The sequence below is a fragment of the Myotis brandtii genome, unplaced genomic scaffold (genome assembly GCF_000412655.1).
Source record: "Myotis brandtii unplaced genomic scaffold, ASM41265v1 scaffold165, whole genome shotgun sequence".
Lineage (NCBI taxonomy): Eukaryota > Metazoa > Chordata > Mammalia > Chiroptera > Vespertilionidae > Myotis > Myotis brandtii.
Window position 1 is genome coordinate 9344360 of NW_005356042.1, and position 21125 is coordinate 9365484.

The window sequence follows — 21125 nt, forward strand, 5'->3', positions numbered from 1 at the left end:
GAGAGATCAACCAAAGGACTTATATGCAAGCATATAGGCCTAACCAATGGACATGGACAACGGGGGGGAATGAGGGAGGGGGGGTAGGGGATAACGTGGGGATAAGGACACAGATGTAATATCTTAATCAATAAAAAATATATTTAAAAAAAAAAGACGGAATGCTGAGCCCATCCCAGAAACTCTGACTCAGTAGGACCTGATGTGAGTTTGCATTTCTAACAAGCTCCCAGATGATGCTGACCCTGCAGTCTTGGTGGTCAAGGCCCAAGTTCTGAGACTATATGCCTGTTTACCCATGTGTCCTGTGAATCATAGCACACGCATGCCGAGTTTCCTTACACTGAGAGTTTGTGGGGAGCATTAGACATGCAGCCTTGGGAAGCCTCTCTTTAACATTTAAATGCACACTGACACCTCAGAGACATTCAGTTGTAAAAAACAAAGCACAACTTGGTTTACTTCTCTTGGGAAGTCCAGACTTTCCCTGAATATTAGCTCATGCAACCCATTTTTTCCAGAGTCCTTATTAATTCCCATGGAACCAGTACTTCCTCATACTGTATGGGAAAAATAATCAGGGAGGTCAGAATCAGACACTCATGTGGCTCTGTATGGTCCCCTATTGTCACCTGGGAAGGTTTCAAGAATCCTGAGGAGCCCAACAGTCCCCCTGTCATCTGTGAGTCAGACTCCCCAGCCCAAAGTAGAGGAGCTCCGCGCCCCCCGCTCCCCCCCCCCCCCCCCCCAGTAAGATAGTTACAGTCCCTTAGCTTTGCCTTTATAAACACTAGCCTTCTAGGACCACAAATAGGCATCCTGGTCAGAAAATAGCCCTGTTTCCCTTTCCTGTTGCACTGTACATGGCTCATGGTTTGTCACTCTGAATTTTAAACATGAAAGAGAAATAAAAATCATCAACCTAAGAGTGAGGGCACAGAGAAGTCAATTCCACGTTTAAGGGGCTTTAGAATCAAAGGAGGTCTAGGGAGGAAGAGTGCTGATGGGGGAGTTTTGGGGTTTTTTTATTGCATGGGGGTGGCTTGATTTGGAGAGTGCTGAGTGCTGAATGCAAGGAACAAGAGCTCCTTCCCCTGCCTTAGATTACCCTCTCATTGCCAAGCTATGGAATTCTTCAACTGAACCCACCCAGGGGTGCCAAACATTCTCATTAATTTGGGTAAAGCCTTTCAGCAATCTGGTATCAATTTGTATAGAATAATAATTAGCATGTCAATTCAATTCTCTCTCTCTCTCTCTCTCTCTCTCTCTCTCATCTCTCTCTCTCGCTCCATCCCTCCCTCTACCCCTCCAGCCTTTCCTCTTCTCCCAGTTCTCCCCCTCTTTCCATCTCACCCTCTCACCTTCCTCTTGCCCCTCTCTCTCTTCCTGAGCACTTATGCTCATTACTTTTAAAAGTCAGCCACACTAACACACCTTCTTTTCTGCTAGGACTGACACCAGAGACACCTGGGTCTGATGGGAATAATAACCAGGGAGACAAAGGTGGATCTTAATCCACTTTGTAAATTAGCAAAACAAAAGTGAGAAACCATCTCTCTATATAAAAGCCTAAGTGTCCGTCTGACCGTCTAACCAGTAGCTATGATGCGCACTGACCACCAGGGGGCAGACACTCAACGCAGGAGCTGCCATGACACACACTGGCCATTTAAAAAGAAATGGCACTGCGGACCTGGCGCCAACAAACCAACACTCGGCTTCCCCCAAGTGGGACACAGGCCCTGCCACCACCCCAGAGTGGCACCCCACCAAATTGCAGTCAACACTGTCAAGACCCCATGGTGCAAAATGGGGCCCACAGCCCAGCCCTGCCCAGAAACATCATTGTGGGAGCCAGGTAATGACTTCACGTAGCAAAGCCAGGCTTCTTCTCCCTAGGGACTAGCCTCCTTGCAGTTTCTTCAGCCCAGGAACCCAACTTGCTTTATAGCCAGGTGCAAACATTTTACACTTTAACCAAATGTTTGTGAAGCATTTTCCCATGCCTCATCTCATTTGATCCTCACAGAAGTCCTGGAGTAGGTAGATAGGAGACTTGGTAGAATCCTATTTTCTTTTCATGAGCCGGAAAATGGAGATTTAGAAAGTTTAGAAACTTGACCCGACTGAAAAGAAGTAAGAAATGGTGGAACTTGAAAGTGACTGCAGGTTTTCTCACTGCGCAGAATATAGTCAATCACTGCTACAGTTAAATATTTTACCCTTTGTTCTCCCTGCGTGATCTACAATAATAATCTGCTTCATGGTGATATTACTGCTGTGTTGCTGACAATTACCGGAAAGAGAAGTTGGGGTGCTTCAGTAGGCTGGAAAAAGTTTAGCTAAATCAGAAAGCGGGTCTAATTAAAAAAGTTTATCTATACATATAAAGCTCTCGCTGGCGCCAATCACACCTGTGTGTTTCAATCTGTCATTGTCGATCATGAATTTGGCATTTAAAAAGTTTATCTATACATATAAAGCTCTCACTGGCGCCAATCACATGTGTGTGTTTCAATCTGTCATTGTCGATCATGAATTTGGTTGACACTTCTATTATAGAGAAAGGGTGAATAGCGATATTAAAATATTTCTTCTAATTAATTTTCTTTCAATGTGAACAAATCTGTGCAGTGGGCCACTAGTTGCTTTATAAAGGGCCCATGTTAACTGCAGCTCTGGACAACTAGGATTGCTTTTAATGAATGAAACAGATATAAAAACTGGTGCGACTCAAAACTGCCTGGGTCACTTATCAGTCCAAGTTTCTCAGCATCTTTCTTACTCAATTTTCTGATCTCTGAAATGGGGTAAATGACAGGGACCTTTTGAGTTGATATACAGTAAGTAATGAGGTAGAATACCACTAGCATGTGGTGAGCACCTGTAGAAAGGGTTGTGTGTGCTCAGAGATGGCTCTGACATTAAACTGCCAGTTTGCTTGTTTAATGAGACATACTTCAAATACTATAAAGCTCACCCTGTTAAAATATACAATTCTGTGGTTCTTAGTATATTCACAGAGTTGTATAGCCATCACTATTATCTAGTTTCAGAACATGTCCACCACCCACAAAAGAAATCCCATACCCATTAGCAGTCACTCCCTATTCCAAGGCCCTAGGCAACGACTCATCTACTTTCCTGTCTCCATGGATTTGCCTGTTCTAGATAATTCTTTTCATTTCATGCAATCACACAGCATGTAGCCTTTTGTGTCCGGGACTGCCTACGGTTGAATCTCAGTTCCAGAGTTCAAAAGCTGTGTGTTCTTTATCAAGTTCCCCCAGAATTTCCCCATCTGTGAAATGGAATTAAAATCATAGTAGATACCATAAAGTCATTAGGAGGATTAAATGTACTAGTTAATACATCTAAAGTACTCACACAGGGCCAAGCTCATACTAAGTACTATTTAGATGCCAACCTCCTTTATTGCTACTGCTGCTTTAATTTCTAGTATGCTGTTCCTCTGCCCCAGAGCATATGACTGGTGGTGGGAATCCAAAGATCAATAGAGCACAGAGCGCACAGCTCCTGCCCTCCCCAGTGCACAGCCTGGTGGGAATTATATGATTAGGAAACCAGCTTAAATGAATAAAGTCTTATCATATGCATGTTTAACTAATGGAAATCCAGATCTTCCACCAAAAAGAGAAAGAAAAAAAACACAATTTAAGCCCTGCAATTAAATACTGTAAAATTATATCATGTGTATATTCTTTATTATACACTGTACATTTCTGCATGCATTATACAGTTACATATTGATTATAGTACAGGTTGCATATACAAAACCACACACATTGAAATTTAAAGGGAAACTTAAGAGATTTCAAGGTTAATTATAACTCTGTTTGCCGTAAACCTTGACTTTATAATCTAACCCCTGAGTAAAGACTCTATTGTGTGCCTACAACAGCAACAATTCAAATGATTTCAGACAAATGAAATCAACCAACAACAGGCAGTTGAGTTGGGCATTAGGCTGCAGTAGCTTTCAGTTGGCCAAGCACAACTTCTGCCCTCCACAAGCTCAGTCTCATTTTAAAAATAAACCATATAAGCATAATCATAAGAGGTTGGTGGCAGAATTGGGTTTAGAAAACAGATGGAAATAATCTGTTACTACCAGCCAACAGGACAGACAGATAAGAGAAGGGCTGTGCTCCTCCCGGCCCCTGTCCATCCCTTTGCCTGCTTTGTCGGTTTCCATAGCATTCGTCACCACCTGACAGACATCATGTATCTACCTGTCCATTTTTTATTATCTCTCCCCCAACCATTATGGAGGTTCACAGGGGCAGATACTTGGGGTACACTGTTCACTTCTGTATTCCCAATGCTGAGAAGAGTGTTGAGGGCTTAGCGGGTGGTCTGTAAGATTTGCCAGTGAATGAATGAATGAGGGTAATTGTTTAGACAACCACCACTTTCCTCTCATCTTCTATCCCCAAAACACCCATATTCTGTTCCTCCAACCTCAACTCACTTATTCCTTACAATTGTTTAAAAATAGTGAGTCTAAAATGAAGCCCTAAGGTAGGCTTTGGCAAACTGGTACCATCTAGTGAGAAAGAGAGTATCTGCAGGTGGGTACTAAACCAAATCTGAAGGGTTTAAGAAAACAACAATCATAACTTCCCTCCATCATTAGTTCCACTGAGGAAGTTTGCAGTAGCACATAATGATGGCAAATAGAATCTCTTACACACTCATGCCCTCACTAAACATATACTGCCATTCCAAGCACCTGTCATGCCTCTCTGTGCTTCTGCTCCGGACTTCTCCAGAACCATAGTTGCTCCCCCAGAACCACAAAGGCTGAACAGGGAAGCACAGAGGAATTAATGGTGCCAGGGGCCACCCTTTACAAATGGAAGATGAATTTAGGTGAATGTATATCCCAGCCTTCTCTCTTGCAAAGAGACCATTCTGAAGTGAGTTTTACACAGTTCTTCCAGAAGTAATGAGCCATGGACAGTAACCAGCTCAATGGCACAGTCTTTATTGGCTTGCTTGCTTTCTTATTTCACACTTCTCACTTCTGTCCCTGGGATTATCTCCCATACTAGCTGCCTGCATCCAAGCCTGTGTCTCCTCCACTGTTTAAGGGAACTCAATCCAAAACACCAATATATCTTTGAGTGGCCAGAAAGCCTTAAGAATGGTAGTCCAGATAATTACTACAAAAGCTAAATTATTATATATTTTAGGGGTGACCTGAGAATTATGTTCCACAGTTGACTACCAGCATCGTTACCTTGACCAAAGTCAATGTGAAACAATCCAGCGATGTGTGAGTCCTCAAGAAATACCACAGTTCTCAGGGCAACTAGGTTCTTACTGGAATGGCCATTCTTGCTGGGGGAAGCATGCAATGTGGGTGGGTTGTTTGTCCCAGTCAAAAGCAAGGACTCAGGCACAATGAATAGCTCTGTGTGGCCTTAGGTAAATGACCAACCACTCTGAACTTTTCTTTATATCTAAAACTAGAGGCCCAGTGCACTAATTCATGCATGGGTGGGGTCCCTCGGCCTGGTTAGCAATCGAGGTCTATTGGGGGGCCAGCCAGCCAGGGGGAGGGACCCCAGGAGGTTAGCTGGCTGGCCCAGGGGGAGAGGCTGTGGGAGGTTGGCCAGCTGGCTGGGGGGAGGGGTCATGGGAGGTTGGCTCTAGGAGTGCACTGACCACCAGGGGGCAGCTCCTGTGTTGAGCATCTGCCCCCTGGTGGTCAGTGTGCATCATAGCAACTGGTCGATCGGTCATCCCAGTTGTTCCGGTCGTTTGGTCGTAATGGTTGCTTAGGCTTTTATATGTATAGATAGAGATAAGAATAGTCTTTTCCATGCTTTCATGTTTCTGGACCTATTTTGTTTGTCAGTTTATTTTGTTCATTAGATTCCACATATAAGAGAGATCATGAACTTCTTTTTTTCATATATAAGAATTTCTATGGATTGCAGCAACAATTTGAGATAATGCATGCAACTGGCACATAGCAGAAAATTGTACAGTACAGTAAATTTACCACAGTTATTTTTATGCATTTTAAATAATAATAATCATAAGTGCTCATGATACTACCACAGACATCCACACACATACTGTCCTGATAAATCCTCCTGGAAGACAGATGCTGGTAAGATATATCTAGAAGATAAGATCCCATCAGATCAAATGATTTTATGAGGCATGAAATCCTCAGGGGAACAATCTTTGTGGAGCTACCAATATGTGAACTGGCAAATCCTTCTCTGGGGAACAAACTTTACTTTCTTAAATGTCTGTGTATTTTAAAATACACATGCATTTTCCCCCTCTAAGTTAGTAGGATGCTCAAGACCAAGGCACCATGATACCTTCAAGCCATAAACTCCCTTGGAACACTGCGCTAAAGTTAACACAACCAACCTTCCTTCTGCACCTAGCATTTGCCAATGGTGAGATGAAGACATGAGCTTACACTTATTTAATTCTCACGGAAAACCTGCTAGGCAAGTATAGCTTCTCTCTTTTTGTTTAGACACAGGAGGAAACAGATGAGGAGGAAAGTAAAGTAACTTATCTGAGTTCACACAGCATGCAAATGGCGGGGCCAGGATTTTTTAAAATTTATTTTTATTGTTGAGAATATTACAGATGTCCCCCATTTCCCTCCCCCCCCATTACCCTCCTCCACCAACTCCTGCCCTGCCCTAGGCCTTCAACACACAACTGTCTGTGTCCATGGCAATGCATATATGTATATAAATTCTTTGGTTAATTTCTTTCCATCCTCCCTCTCCTCTTCCCTCTGAGATCTGTCAATCTGTTCCATGCTTCCATGTCTCCAGACCTATTTTGTTCATCAGTTTATTTTGTTCATTAGATTCCACATATAAGTGAGATCATAGGCCAGGATTTACACTCACTTCTCACAAGCTCAGAAGTGCAAGATGCTTGCTCCTCTGGATCCAGGCAACCTGTAGGCCCTGATTAACCTCCATAATTTTCCCTTGAGGACCAAGACTATGTTGAATTAATCTCTGGGTCCCCAAATTGCCAGCACTCTTGGCATTTGGTCAATATTAAAAATTATGGGAAGGAAAAAAGAAAATATGGAAGGAAGAGAGGGAGGAAAGATGGAAGGAAAGAAGGCGGGCACAGCTACCCTTCCCCAAGTACTAATTTAGCCCCTAGTGTTTCCTATTGTAACAGTTACCAAATTTGCATTATTTCAGCTATTTATTTTCTTGTTTCTCATTGGATGCCCTCAGTAGACTATAAGCCCCATGAGAGCAGGTTTCATTTCCAATTGTGTTACCTATGAATTCTCTAAATGCCTTTATAAATACTTAGCGAGTGGACAACTGTACATTCTCCACCTTGTGAGGATAATGTCACTGTGCTGCTGGTTGCTGTTGCTGTTTTTTAAGAGAGCCCATGTTAACATTTACTAGCACACCACTGATTGGCACCCAGGGAACATTCTGCTGTGATGCCTAGAAACATGGAGTCAGCAAGGCTGTATCTAATATGCTGAAACAAAGGTTTGTTAGCATTCGCAAAGTGATTGCTGAAAGTAGTAGATCATTATTTGCTTCAAGTAAGAAATATTTCTAGTGCTGCTGATTGAATGTTCAAGAAACGATTAAATGCCTTGGCAATGTTTCACTCAAATATCTTTTGCATGAAAAGCCTCTGAGATTGGTTAATTATAGAGGCTACACATTAGTCTCTCTAGTCAAGGGCATTTCCAGGCCTCCACAGTGCCCATCCCAGATGCAAGCACAGATAGGATCTGTGGGCACCAGTGTAACTGGGGCCCTGGATGCCTCTCTTAAGGAGCATTACTGCAGCCTGGCTAACACTCCCATGGAAATGGCCCTCAGACCCTGTTTACTGCGTCAAACACCTGGGTTCCTTGTTTGGGCCGGTGGTTCTACTGTCCTGCCGACTGAGAGTCAGAACTCAAGCTTGCATCCTTAACACCTCCCTGGCCCTCGCTCTGTCCTCTCCAAACCCAGTTATTATGCCCTGCCAAGTTCTTCCCTAAATATCTCCTGGATGCTCTGAGTAGCATGTGTCTACTCTCATCTGCATTGTCACTTACTCATCTAGATTCTTCCCATGATCTCAGGCCTACACTGGCTCCTCCCTTCCACTCGAACCCAGTTCCAATCCATTTGCTACCCTGCAGCCAGGGTGATCTTGTCACACTGTATCTTCCCCATATTACTCGCAATGGCTGTCCATTGCTCCAGGACAAACACCAAAATCCTTGCAGTGGCTGGCAAGGCCCCAGCGGCTCTAGCTGCTTCTCACATCACTCTCTTTGAGCTGTGCCATGTCTCCTCCTGCCCAGGGACTTCCACCAAGCTGTGTCTTCTGCTCTGAATGCTTTTCCCAGCCCACACCCTGTAGTGTTCCTTCCTCACTACTCCTTTAGACTGTAACTTGGGCATCAGGCTATCAGGGAAGCCTCCCAGATCCTTCATCTGGGTCTAATGCTTTTCTTATATTCATTCATTCATTCATTCATTCATTCTCTCATTCCCTCATGTTTATGGAGAGCCAACTATATGGTAGGTACTGTTCTAGACACTAGGGATACAGAACCACTCAGAGAGCAACATGTACTAAAATGGAGCTTACATCTTAGTGGAGGAGAAAGACAAGGCACAGACAAGCAAAATATATATTATGGCATGACCTCACACAATTGTTTCCTTTCTTCATAGCAGTTGTCTCTGTTTTGAATTATTCATCAATTGATATTTATGTCCCCTGCCAGGGGATACCTTGGGGTCTGAGCCCCTTCCTAGCAACTGTACCCTAAGAACATACTAGGTCTTCTATGGATATCATAGATATTTATTGAATCCATTTGGTCCCAGGTGAATGAATGCCCATGAAGTCAAGTTGTTAGACTATTTGGGGCTTAGGGGGAACAATCCCTAATGGCCAGACCCTTAATGCCCTCCTACCCTTAGAGAAGGCTCTCTGCAGCCTCTCTCGCTGTAATTTTGAGTCAGAGTAGAAGTCAGCCATCTTTTTCTGTAAAGGGCCAAATAGTAAATATTTTAGGCTTGGTAGGCCATATGGTGTCAACTCTGTTGTTATAGCACAAGCACAGCCATAGACAATTATATAAACAAGTGGGCATGGCTGTGTTCCAATAAAACTATTCATAGAAACAGGCTGCAGGCAGGAATTGGCCCGTAAGCCAGAGTTTGTAACCCTGGAGTGAGATGATCCCAGATGCTCAGCAGCTTATGGCAGTTGAAGGCGTGGCCTGACTCAGCTATGGGTTCTGTTGGCAGAATCCAACAGCTTTCCACAGACCCCACATCAATTAACAGGAAGATTATCACAGAAGCTCAAGCTTTAGGCATCTGCAGGTACCAGCTCCTGTGGCACGTGGAAAAGCGGTTCCCTGCCACTCCCAGAGGAAAGAGACTTTGGCCTGCAGGCTGCATAAGGCAGGGATGGAGGCTGCCACATTCTTTGCAGGGTCCCCAGGTTCCTCGGAGGCTGAGCTCATTTCCTGGCCCTGCCCAGGCATGTGGCAGGGCCGCTCTAGGCTGAGCAGCTGCTGCCCTCCACCCAGCCCAGTCTGTGCTCAGCTGGGAGACACAGGGGCTTTGTGCAGATCGGGTGACACTCAGTGGGGCCTTTGAAATGAGACATGACATGTCAAAACCTGCCTATTGCTAATGCTAATTTTCAGGAATTTGACTTCTGTTGGCAGCTGACAGAGGAAAAACAATTACTTTTTGTTTCTGTATATGTGTGTAGTTATTGTTACCCTAACCTTTGGGGTCTGTATGTATGGAAAACAGGAATTATCTGAGGCTTACCTGCTAGAATGGGATGAGTGGACAAATTTGTCTAGTATTTACAGAGCCAGAGAACAATAATTACAGCATTAACACTATATGTGGGCTGTGGTGGGTGTTAACTGTTAAAAACGGTTACACAAATTCCCGATAGTGCTAGGGTTAACAATGCCCTGTATATAAAAGTACTCTAGGCAACAAAGTTATGGAGCTGATATTACCCTGAAGTTACGAATGCTCTTTCTGTTAGCTCGGTGCTTCCAGAGTACCCTGCAGGGCTAAGGCAAGTCGTTTTTGTGATGTTCTGGTTATACTCACACTGTGGGTGAGCAATGCTGATGGGAGGCCAATGCCCAGTGTGTCACTGTACTCCAAGGGCAGTGATGCTCTTTGTATAACGCTGCACCCAGTGCACTAGAGCCTACATATTATCCGGTGGTCCCAGAGCCCCTTGGCTGCCGATGCATAATAATGTGTTGGGTGAACCAATCTGCTGGTTATTCCAGCTCTCAGACTGCCTCAAAGCTGTGGTGTGTCACTTCCCTGGGTGTAACTATTCTACATGAAACAATGGTCTGGATGTTATGTTGCTCTGGATACCACCTAATCACCCAGTGGCACTGATGGTAATAAAATTCTCAAAAAGAAGGTATAATCCCCTTGGTCATGTTCTTCCAAAGTGCACATAATGGGATTCAATCAGAACAATCAAAAAGAAACTTTTAAAATAGCCTATCACTGAAAAATTAACTGCATAAATTTGATGAAGCCGAAAATTTTTGGAAAGCAGACATTCCCAATACAAATGGCTCTAGGGGCAAGATGATAAAATCAGGGCGGACAATGGGCTAGGTCAGTGGTCGGCAAACTGCGGCTCACGAGCCACATGCAGCTCTTTGGCCCCTTGAGTGTGGCTCTTCCACAAAATACTGACTTCTGCGCATGGGCCACGAAGTTTCAATCGCACTGTACATGCGCACCCACATGTGGTATTTTGTGGAAGGCCACACTCAAGGGGCCAAAGAGCCGCATGTGACTTGCGAGCCGCAGTTTGCCGACCACGGGGCTAGGTGAATAGTAGGGAGAGGTGGGGACTGTGACAAACTACAGAGGCATGTCCTCCCTAAAGAGGAGAGTAGTGACTCAGCTCCAATGGTGTGGCCATGTAAAAATGCAGCTCTAGGGTTGCCTGATTTTCTGAGATTTTAAGAAATGCAAGAAACCTAGACTTGTTTTTAATGTACAATGTCCCACTTTACAAAACATTTGGGCCAAAGAGATACATCCATGAGCTACATTTGGCCTGTGGCTGTCACTCTGTAACCTCTGCCCCGAAGCCAGATTTGCAGAACTGAGATGGATGGGCTTCAGCACCATCAAACTGATACTGCAAGGTTCAATCTGCTAAACCAAAGGATGACCATTCACCTCCATGAAACCTGGATCAGTCTGCATTTCAAGTTTGAAAGATCATTTCTTTCTTCCCTAGCCTGCTCTTAGCTGCTTCTCCCAATAGAGAAAGTAGTTTTCTACCCTAACCCAAAAACAAAGCCAATACTTAGTGTATGGTGATGGTGCAGGGGATCCTACAGTCCAGCTAGTCATCCTTTGTACAGTCTGCTCAGGTAGGGGGATCCAGGCCCGGGATCCCCTGGGTGGCTGCAGAGGAGACAGGCTGTGAGGAATTGTATTGGCAGCATCTGTCAGGAGGGTCAGATCCTCCCAGGCGTGTGGGCACCTTGCAGACAGCTAAGTGGAAACATTGCCAAAACCACTGGTCACTTGATTTGATTCTGTCCAACTGATTATTGTAATTGGATGACAGATTGATATTTCCCTCTCTTTTTCAACTGGTGTTGAAGGGTGAGCGGATCTGGCTCATGACTCACTCTTCTGGGTAGTTACCTAATGGGGCAGATTATCTCCTTTCACAGGCAGAACTGTGGCTGCCTTTTGGCTGCCTGAAGAGTAAGCTAGGTCCAACTGTAGTCAAATGCCAGGAAATTTCAGAACTTCCTTGCATTTCATATTGCATTGTCTACAAAGGTCTTTGAAATGTTCCTTGCTCTAATACTCAGAGGGGATACATAGTTGAAGAATAAAATAAAACAGAAGCAACTATAATAGGGAAAAAAAGGAAGGAAAAAAAAACAAGGAAAGATACTCAGTGCAAAATGACAGGACTTCTCATTGTAGCAAATAATTGGGAATAGGAAACTAGTTTGGTTTTAATGGAGCTGCTATACTGAAGTTCTTTAAAATATGAGCTGTAGATTCAGAATTTTGTAATGCTGTGGATGGAGCCCTCTTCTGGAGAAATTTTTCAACAGATATTAAAACAAGATAAAAACACTCAGAGATAGACACTCACACACACACAGGAAGGAAAAAAAACAAGGAAAGATACTCCGTGCAAAAGGACAGGACTTCTCATTGTAGCAAATAATTGAAACTAGGAAACTAGTTTGGTTTTAATGGAGCTGCTATACTGAAGTTCTTTAAAATATGAGCTGTAGATTCAGAATTTTGTAATGCTGTGGATGGAGCCCTCTTCTGGAGAAATTTTTCAACAGATATTAAAACAAGATAAAAACACTCAGAGATAGACACTCACACACACACATAGTCACATACAGAGAGAAAGATAATTAGGACATATTATTGGCTATTTAGATATGTCATTCATATATGAATTGAATCCATAGTGGTTTTTTCTCTCCTTTTCCTTACTTCCCACTAAATAGAAATTAGCTATACTCCTCAAAGAACTATTTTTTTTTGCTTTGTTTTGTTGTTTTGTTTTTGTTTTTTTTTGAAAGGAGGGAAAGAAAGAGGGATATCCTCAAGAGTCTAGCTGAACTTTTACCTAAACAGTGAACTTCAGACTGAGACGCCATGTACACATCTAAATGCTGGTACTTACAGATAATGCAGTTATTGGGTACATTGGTTTGTTCAGCAGTTTTAACACATACAGAATACTTCTAGAAATAGATTTTGTTTAATGGAAAACCCAAGGGCTAAAAATTTAAAAAAGGGGAGAAGGGGGGAGACAGAGTAGGAGAGATTAGCTAAAATGACTATTGAGGCTTTTAATACAGACTATGGCATTACATAAATTCCAGATCACATATTCAGCCTTGCAGTTTATTAAATGTCTTTGGGGACTTGCTAAAAAATTTGTTCAGACACATTAACTCTACCACTTTAATTCCTTTCACCATGTATATCTCTGTTTCCCCAGGGCTATTAAAGTCTCATAGGCTGCTACATGCTGAACCCTTCTCAGGGCAGGAGTACTCTCTGCAACTCTCAATCTTTTATCCTCATCAAAATGATTCTGCAAAAAAACACTGCCCTTAGAATATAATATAGGAAGTTGAAGGGGCACTAGAAGACATTGATTCTCAAAATCCTAAAAGCCAAGATTCTGATTCCAAGAAAGGACTTCCCATTTTAAAATCAGCACCTCAGAATTCTGTGGAACATTTGTAGTCACTCCTAAGTGACTGCTCTCCAACCTGAACCACTCCCTAAAATCCTAATTCTTGGAGGATTACTCATTTATTGTTAGAACTTTTGGCTAGTTGTGATACCCAAATATGGGAGGGGGAATCATATTTACAGTGGAATTTCTAGCTCATGCTGCTCTTTTTTAAAATTATTTATTATAGCCAAATTCCAGAGGCCACTTCTGGGACAATCTTTCTCAAAACACCCAGGGGAAAAGAGAGCTGATTGTCCTTAACTTTGCCAGTTCCCAGCCATTGTTGGTTAGAATTCCTCTCCCTGCCCCTCCCGCCCCCCCAAATGCCTAAAAGAGCAACCTAGCCAATAAACTTACAGAGACTGATATCTTCCAAAGCTGGACCCAGCATCTTACCACTGAGGTGGAAAAACACACACATAGTTGCCTGAACACCATGAGGGCTGAGTGACTAATTTGCTTTATTACATTGTTTTTCCCTTTCTTCTGTTTTTTCTCTGCCTCAGGAAAGTTTTGTTTTTTTTCTTGTTGACTCAAAGGCCCCAAGACTTTCCCCACTTTCCCCACCATGGCCCTCAAGAGCTCTGCACTCAAGCCTCTTGCTGGGTAACTGGATTGCGCCAGCATGATTTCTCTGCAAGGTGCTACTGCTACCAGGATATCAATTACTGACCTAATGTGGACATTTGCTCTGGTTATGCATAATAATCTAAAAGAGAAATATGCTTCTCAGGGTAGGCAATTTAATTCATTTTAAAGGAACGGAGTGAACTGTGAGTCTTCAGAACCCACCTGTGCTAGCTGGGCCTTGGCTGAGGAGACACACCAGTTGCTTTGCAAAAGGCATCATGTGAGAAGCCCCCAGTGCATAAGGATTGCTGGGTGCTGTGGTCTGTCTTGTTCAAAAGGAGGCAGTGTGAGAAGCCCCCAGTGCTGGGTGCTGTGGTCTGTCTTGTTCAAAAGGAGGCATAACTTTGGGCAAGCCCTGGAATCCAAACTGAGGGCAAAGCATGCCCACAGAGACTGTGAAGTCCTAGGTAAGGTAGTGGTAAGTGCTCCCAGACACCGACAGCTTCCTGTGAGCCAGGCCTCATGGTAATTGCGTTACCTGGGACATCCTTTTCAATGCAATACAATCTGCCTAGCAAGCCTATGAAGGTGATAAGATTATTTTACAGTGGAGAATCTGGAAGCTCGGAGAGATTAAGCAACTTGCCCAGAGTGGTTCCACTAGCATATGGCAGAGCAGATCTGTCTGAATCAGAAGCATTCTCTGCACTACCCTGCTGAATTGGGATTGCGTATCCCTACATACAGCCTCGGGAATAATTAGTCCAGAAAGTCTGGAAACCTGGCTCATAGACAGGCATAGGATTTGTGGCAGGACTTAAGGCTACAGAAACCCTAAGAGAATCAACCAGCAAACCTTGGTAGAAGAGGAGTACAACTGAGTAAGGGAGTATGAGTGGGGGAAGGAGGCTCCAAGTACTATCACACACTGCCACCCCCACTCTGAGTGCTCTCCATGGGACATGGGTCAAATTCCAAAGTCAACACTAGCTTGGACCCAGCAGTGGTCTCCCCTTAGAAGGCTGTACTGCATCTCCTCACCCTAACCTGCCCCTGCCTGGGACCCTAGCTGCTCACTCTCCCTCTCACCTACATACTCATACATGTGCCTCTTCCCCTGGCACCCAGGAATCCTGGCCAGAAACTCAACACCCATTTCTAGCACCCCAAGGCACTCCTTGTCTCCTTCCCTCCTCTTCTAGGCTGCCAGGGAGACCTAGGGGACTGGTCCCTGAGCAGTGCTGGGCGTGCCCCTTAGCCTCCAGCACCTCGGCGTACTGCTTTCCTACACACAAACTTCCAGAGATCTCTCAGATACATAGGTGGTTGCTGGAGGACCGTGTCTCCATCGTCCCCTTTTAGGAATCTCAGGGCGCTTCCCTCACAGCGCAGCGCTCCCCTCCTTCCCTCCGAGGGTTAACAGGCAGCTGCGGCCCGGTGGGCAAGGCTTGAACTTTTCTCTGTGTTCCGCGCCCGCCTGCCTGCCCGCCCAAGAAAGCAGCAGAGGCGGCAACCAAGGCTCAGGGCTGAAGCTTCAGTTAGCTGGACAAATGGGGTGTAGCGTAGGGGGTTGGGGCCTGTGCCCTGAGAGGGGACACACTCCGGTCTTTCCGGGCCTGAGGTTGGGGAAGGAAAGGACCCCCAAGCAGGAGCAACTGCCACAGGCGCCTTTGAGCGACAGCAGCAGACGCTGCTGCGCAAGGCTAGCCCAAGGCACCTTCCAGCGCGCACCGCCGGGCTGGGTGAAGGGGCCCGGGTGCCCCAGGAAGTCAGCAATGCCAGGCCATCCTCTCCAGCCGCAGAGCAGCCCACAATCCCGACACAAGCGGCGCTTCCCTGATCCGCGCTGAGCTTGGTAAAATAACGACTCCTTGGAGTCGTTTCCAACTGAGTCTTTCTCCAATACACGAGCCTCCGGGAGAAGGCGAATCAAAGTTACGCCACTTGATGTAGGCGAGAATGTCGCCCCGGCTGGCAAAATAAAGGACTCAGGACTCCGGAGCTCTCTCCTTCTCCCCTTCACGCGAGCGAGCGCGCACACGTACACAACACACACACACACACACACACACACACACACACACACACACACGGCGGAGTGGGTAACCGGGACGCCCTACGATCTCTGGGGCTGGGAAGAATGACCTCCCTTCCAAGCCCAGGGCTGTCTTTGCCAGGGCTCCAGGAGTCCCCTAGCGCCCCGAAAGCCCCCTCACTCTGCCGGCATCAAGCAATCGGAATGCAGATCCAGGGCGCAGGGCGCGCCCCCGCAGCCCCTCTTCCCTACCTGGGACAGGAGAATACACAAGGCAAGCGGAGTTCTCGGCTGCATTTTGCCCGACTAGAAGAGCCCGGCGGCGTTTTCATTCATGCACGAGGCTGCACTGAGCATATTTTCCGTGGGAGCCAGGCTTTGAGGAGAGGCTCTGCCTCGCCAGCCAGCCAACTTCCCAAATAGATCAGCGGCAGCATCACGAAAGCATTGGGTAGAGGCTGATGACCAGGACCAATGGCTTTACAAGACGGATTCCTTCATAAAGCTCCCTCGTTTTGCATGGCAGATACCGGGCGAGCACCTCGCGCAAAGCGAGACCCTCAAAGGAGGCAGCCCATTTGCTTTTTTGGACTGTTGGGGCCCAGCCTCACAAATCACGCTGGGCATCGCCAGCAGATTCCACTTATGAAGAGAATGGAATTGCACCCGGGACTGGCGGCCACTTACAGCTCAGTGCAAAAAGATTCTCTTTATTAAAATGTTAATAAGATCCACTTTATTTCCAATAAATCAAATAAAATTACCCCAACAGTTCCAGCCCTTTCTACGCCTGGAAAGACCTGGCAATGGATTTTCTTTTTTCTTTTCTTTTTCTTTCTTTTTTTCCCCATGTGGTCCAAGTCATGATGGTGTTTGGTGTTTCCCTGCCATCACACAAATCACAAAGAGGACAGATCAATTCTAGCTTGCAGAAAAAAATCCATCAAGGGGCAATAGACTTTATTAACTGCTCAGATGAGAATCTGACTGGCCACCTACTCCACAAACATTCATCTGGCTCCAAAGTTGGGACCATGATGTGAGGAAACTTTTTTATTTTCTATATGGATATAATCTTTTGGAAGCTCCTAGCTATTCCCCCAAAACTCAGAACAGTAGTAGCCATGTCTCAGGGGATTTTATAAATGGAGTCGTATGGAAATGAGGGTAAGAGGGATATCTAGGTTTGTCTTTCCCAGTAGGAATCTAAGAATATGCAATAAAGACCTTACATTGTCATTTCCATGCAGCCTCCTAAAAAGGATTTAATGTGTTCTATAATACAGGATATTTGTGCAATAGAATTTATGCAACCAATATAAAAAATCTGGGCCAGAAGGAAAGAAATCAGAAAACTGAAATGCTAAACCCAAACTCTAATAAATTTGCTCTGATTTAGATCTGAGCTTCCTGGCGGCTAAAGCAATAAGAGAAATATATAAGCTACATTGTTCTTATTATACAAATATATTCTGACATAATTTCCCTTAATGCCAAATAATGGAATAAGTGTATTATGTGTTATCTAGTCTAGCAGGACACTACCTAATGATCCAGGGGATGGGGCTATATTCCTAGCATCTAGCACAGGGCCTGGAACATGGAGACCACCATTAGTTTGTGTGAAAGAGATGTCTAAACTTAATCAAGAAGTAGTGAGTGTGGGGTGGAACAAAGATTTTTAGAGCCACATTGCCTAAGCTTAACCTGTAGTTATACCACTGACTAATAAGTTACTCATACTGTCTCTGCGTCTGTCCAATGGTTAAATAAACATATACATTATACTGAACTCATAAGGATGTGATGAGGATTAAATAACAAAATAACCACTCAACAGATGTAAACTGATGCACCTTAAAAAAATTATTTCATTGTCAGCTGTTCTATCACAAGGTCATCTCATGTGGCCCAAGGTCATTAATGAAGATGCAATGCCATCTGACCACCTAGCTGCTTTAGCCAGTGCCAGCCCAACAGATGGCAATGTTGGCCAAACAGCTCCCAGAAGAGCCCAGGAAAGGTGAATACTTATGCTTCTTCCAGCTTTCCACTGTCCTCTTTTCAAGGTAGCATTGCCCCTGAGCCTCTAAGAAGTGCAGTCACAGTGTTTGATAGATGTTGCACTTGTCTCAGATTAGAACCCATGTGTGTGGAGACCCATCCCCACATTGCTCACCAGTAAGAATAAAACAAGGTTCTTTGGAGTCAGACCTGCTTCAAATCAAGGCATCGTGAAATATCCTGAGTTTTCTCCATTCCAGGGCAGAATCGGGGGCCAGCTGAGCCAAGCCCATAGGTTCAGCAGGCACAAAGACAGAGAGAGCAGAGGGCAGCTTGGCAGATGATAAACCATGATAAGGGGTAATGGTGGCAGTAAGATGATGTTCCAGTTACATTTCCACAAGCAGACACTCAGTCAGGAAGCGCTACTAAGAGTAGGGTGTTTCCAAGGATGCACGTGTACAAAGTAAAAAGCAGTATTATTGATTTTATAGTTTTTCTGGACCTTTCTATGGTCTCCTTATTTCATCATTTTTACTGCTGCTCACCAACTAGGTCCAGTTTTTCCCACTTCCTGGCACAGGGAAGGGTTGCACTTGCCGCCCCCTTGTGGTTAGCGTGGGGAAGTGTGACTAGTTCTAGCCAATAAGCTGTGAGCAAAAGCGACAGGTGTCACTTCAAGGCTGAAGTATTTAATCACCGGTGTGAGACAGACTAGTTTCCCTGGAATAGGTGCTGAGATGGAGCTTATTGGGGAGTGTTCTCGGGAGCAACAGCTGCAGGAGTGGGAGAAACAAATTGGCAGAGGTAGAAGGTGAACACAGCTGTCCTTGCAGTAGAGGACCGGGCCAATCCCAGGGGAGCTCTGGGGCTGGAGTGGTCCTTCAGAGATGACCCTAATAGAGTCATCTCTGAAGAACCTTTGTGTTCCCAGGCGCCAGCTGCTCCCTAAAGGAGGATAATAATCTTGGTGAGGTTGTTTCAGCTTCATCAATGTACTGAATTAAGGTGCTGACCCACAACAGGTAACTGCAGGCTGTGATTCCTAGGCTGCAGATGAACTTGTGCATCTGAGGGCACCAGTGAAGATAGCTACAGATTTGCCTGGCCAAAATTCTGCTGAGTCTGTCTCCAGCCAGGAACTTGCAGGCATTCCCCAAGGTCCTGGGCTTTTGTCCTGAGCTATTCTACTGGCAGGCAGAGTGGCTCCAGCCAACCTCAACTGATTCCAGGTGGATGTGCCCAAAGGGCCAGTCTCCATCCCTTCCTACTTCAGTAGGGGAGGTGTTGGGAGTTGTAATAAGTTACAAATGTAACTTTCAGAGTCTTCTTAGGCATTGAGGCTCATTTCTAGAAACCATAGAGGTTAGGAAGTTGGAAAGAAATTTGTCCAAAAAATGACACCTGAATTGGGATCTCTGGACTTCACTTATATTGGGCAAGTAGCTTTTACTCCCCAACCTTAGTTTCTTCATCCATACAATAGAAATAACAACATAGCAACATTCCAATGATTATTGTAAAAAAAATGATGTTACTTTTCCCCTCTACCTCTTACTCCACTCTACTCTCACAGAATGTACATTTAACCAAAAATATCATGTTTTGTTTAACAAAAATAGAAGAAAAGTCATTTTATTCCAGTGATAACAGGTTTCTGAAGAAGAAATCCATTTGTTTGTTTTGCTGTGTTCTCCCTTCAGCTTCCTAATGAGGGGTTTTTGGCTGATTGATTGATGGTGGCAACAAAATACTGAAGCTAAAATCCACCTCCCAACTACCCCTGCTCTACCTCCCCCACTACAGCCCTCCAAGAGCCCCAGCAGCTTTTGCAGCTGTGGGTTACCCAGAAGCCATGTCTGTGTTCAGACACATTCCAGGTCCACATTCCTTTTCAAAGCACATCAGCCTGGCTGTGGAGCTGGTGGAACCATCACCCAACAGTCTGCAGCTCTTTGGTGAGGTTCCAGGGATTGAGACTTTCCTCTCATTGACTGATGTGGATGAAGACATGATTTCTGAGTGTGTGGAGGTGGCTGTGTGGGTGTGTGCAGTGCTTGTGTGTCATCTATACAGGCACATGAATGTGCGTGTGTGGAAAGGAGCAACTGGGATATCATCCCACAGAGATAATTTAGTCAAATCGTGGTACCCTTTAAATTTGCTGCTGTGATCAGGCATTTGAATAGAATAGTGATAAACTGGACAGATGTCCTTATGAGACTCAATAGTTATCAGGTGTGCAGGGGCACTTGATACTTGGAGAGCAGGGAGGGAAGTCCATCCCATACAGCATTATAGCATAACATAATGCTGAAGCTACCCCCCCTCAATGTCTATAGCCTGCTAAAAACACCCAAGGTTATGACAATACACCATCCCATAATACCTGGCTACCAAAAGTTGCATCCTTGATCTGCTTGAGCCATGAACCTGCCTTATGTTTCTTCATTGCCCTTTCTGTTATTTGGCCTTATACCATAAGTGGTTACTTGCATTATTGTCTCAATTCTTTACTCCAACCTGCATCTACACCTTTTACCCCTTGACCTTGGGTTTGGCCATATGAACTTGGTGTGGCCAATGGAATGAGGCAAAAGTGATAAAGTGCCAGTTAAAAGCCAAGGCTCCAAGGGGTCCTGTGCATTTCAGCTTCCTCTCACTAGGTTCTCTACCAATGCCTCAAAAAAACATTCATGGACTAGCTCACTGGTCGTAGGAGGGCAGACGAGCACCTCCATGGACCCAGAGAAACTTGAGCAAAGCCAACAGAGCTTTGATACATAACAAACCATCCAGATCAGCTGACTCACAGGTATGTGAGCTAAAAATAAATGATTGTTCTAAATTTGGGGGGTGGTTTGTTATGTATCAATAGCTAACCAATAATTACACTTTTGGTTTGTTGTCTATCTCTCCTACATCTGTCTTTTTGAAGCTGTGTGCTTAGCTTCTAGAACAGTATCTGGCATACAGGAGGTGCTCAAAGGATTTTTGTTGTAAAGATAAATGGCTTCTGTATTGAACAATGCATGATGCTGATATGAACCCCCCCTACATGTACAGCCCTACCAGAATATATCCTGATGGTGACAGTTCAGTCCTCCCACCTGGAAAGCATTCTGTAACCTTGACACTCTGCACTCACATGTAGCCATCTAGGTCAGCCTACGACAAGGCAAGGCCTTCTTACAATAGTCTCAAC

At 44.8% G+C, this 21125-nt stretch overlaps 1 protein-coding gene across 1 annotated transcript in view; it reads right to left on the reverse strand.

Moving 5' to 3' along the window:
* CDH13 (cadherin 13) overlaps positions 1–16529 on the reverse strand; it is an 813406-nt gene extending 796877 nt beyond the window's left edge. The window contains exon 1 of the mRNA XM_014536715.1: positions 16169–16529. Coding sequence (XP_014392201.1) covers positions 16169–16213 — 45 coding nt within the window. The 5' untranslated portion in view covers positions 16214–16529. The remainder of the gene's footprint in view (positions 1–16168) is intronic.
* Between the last annotated feature and the right edge of the window lie 4596 nt (positions 16530–21125).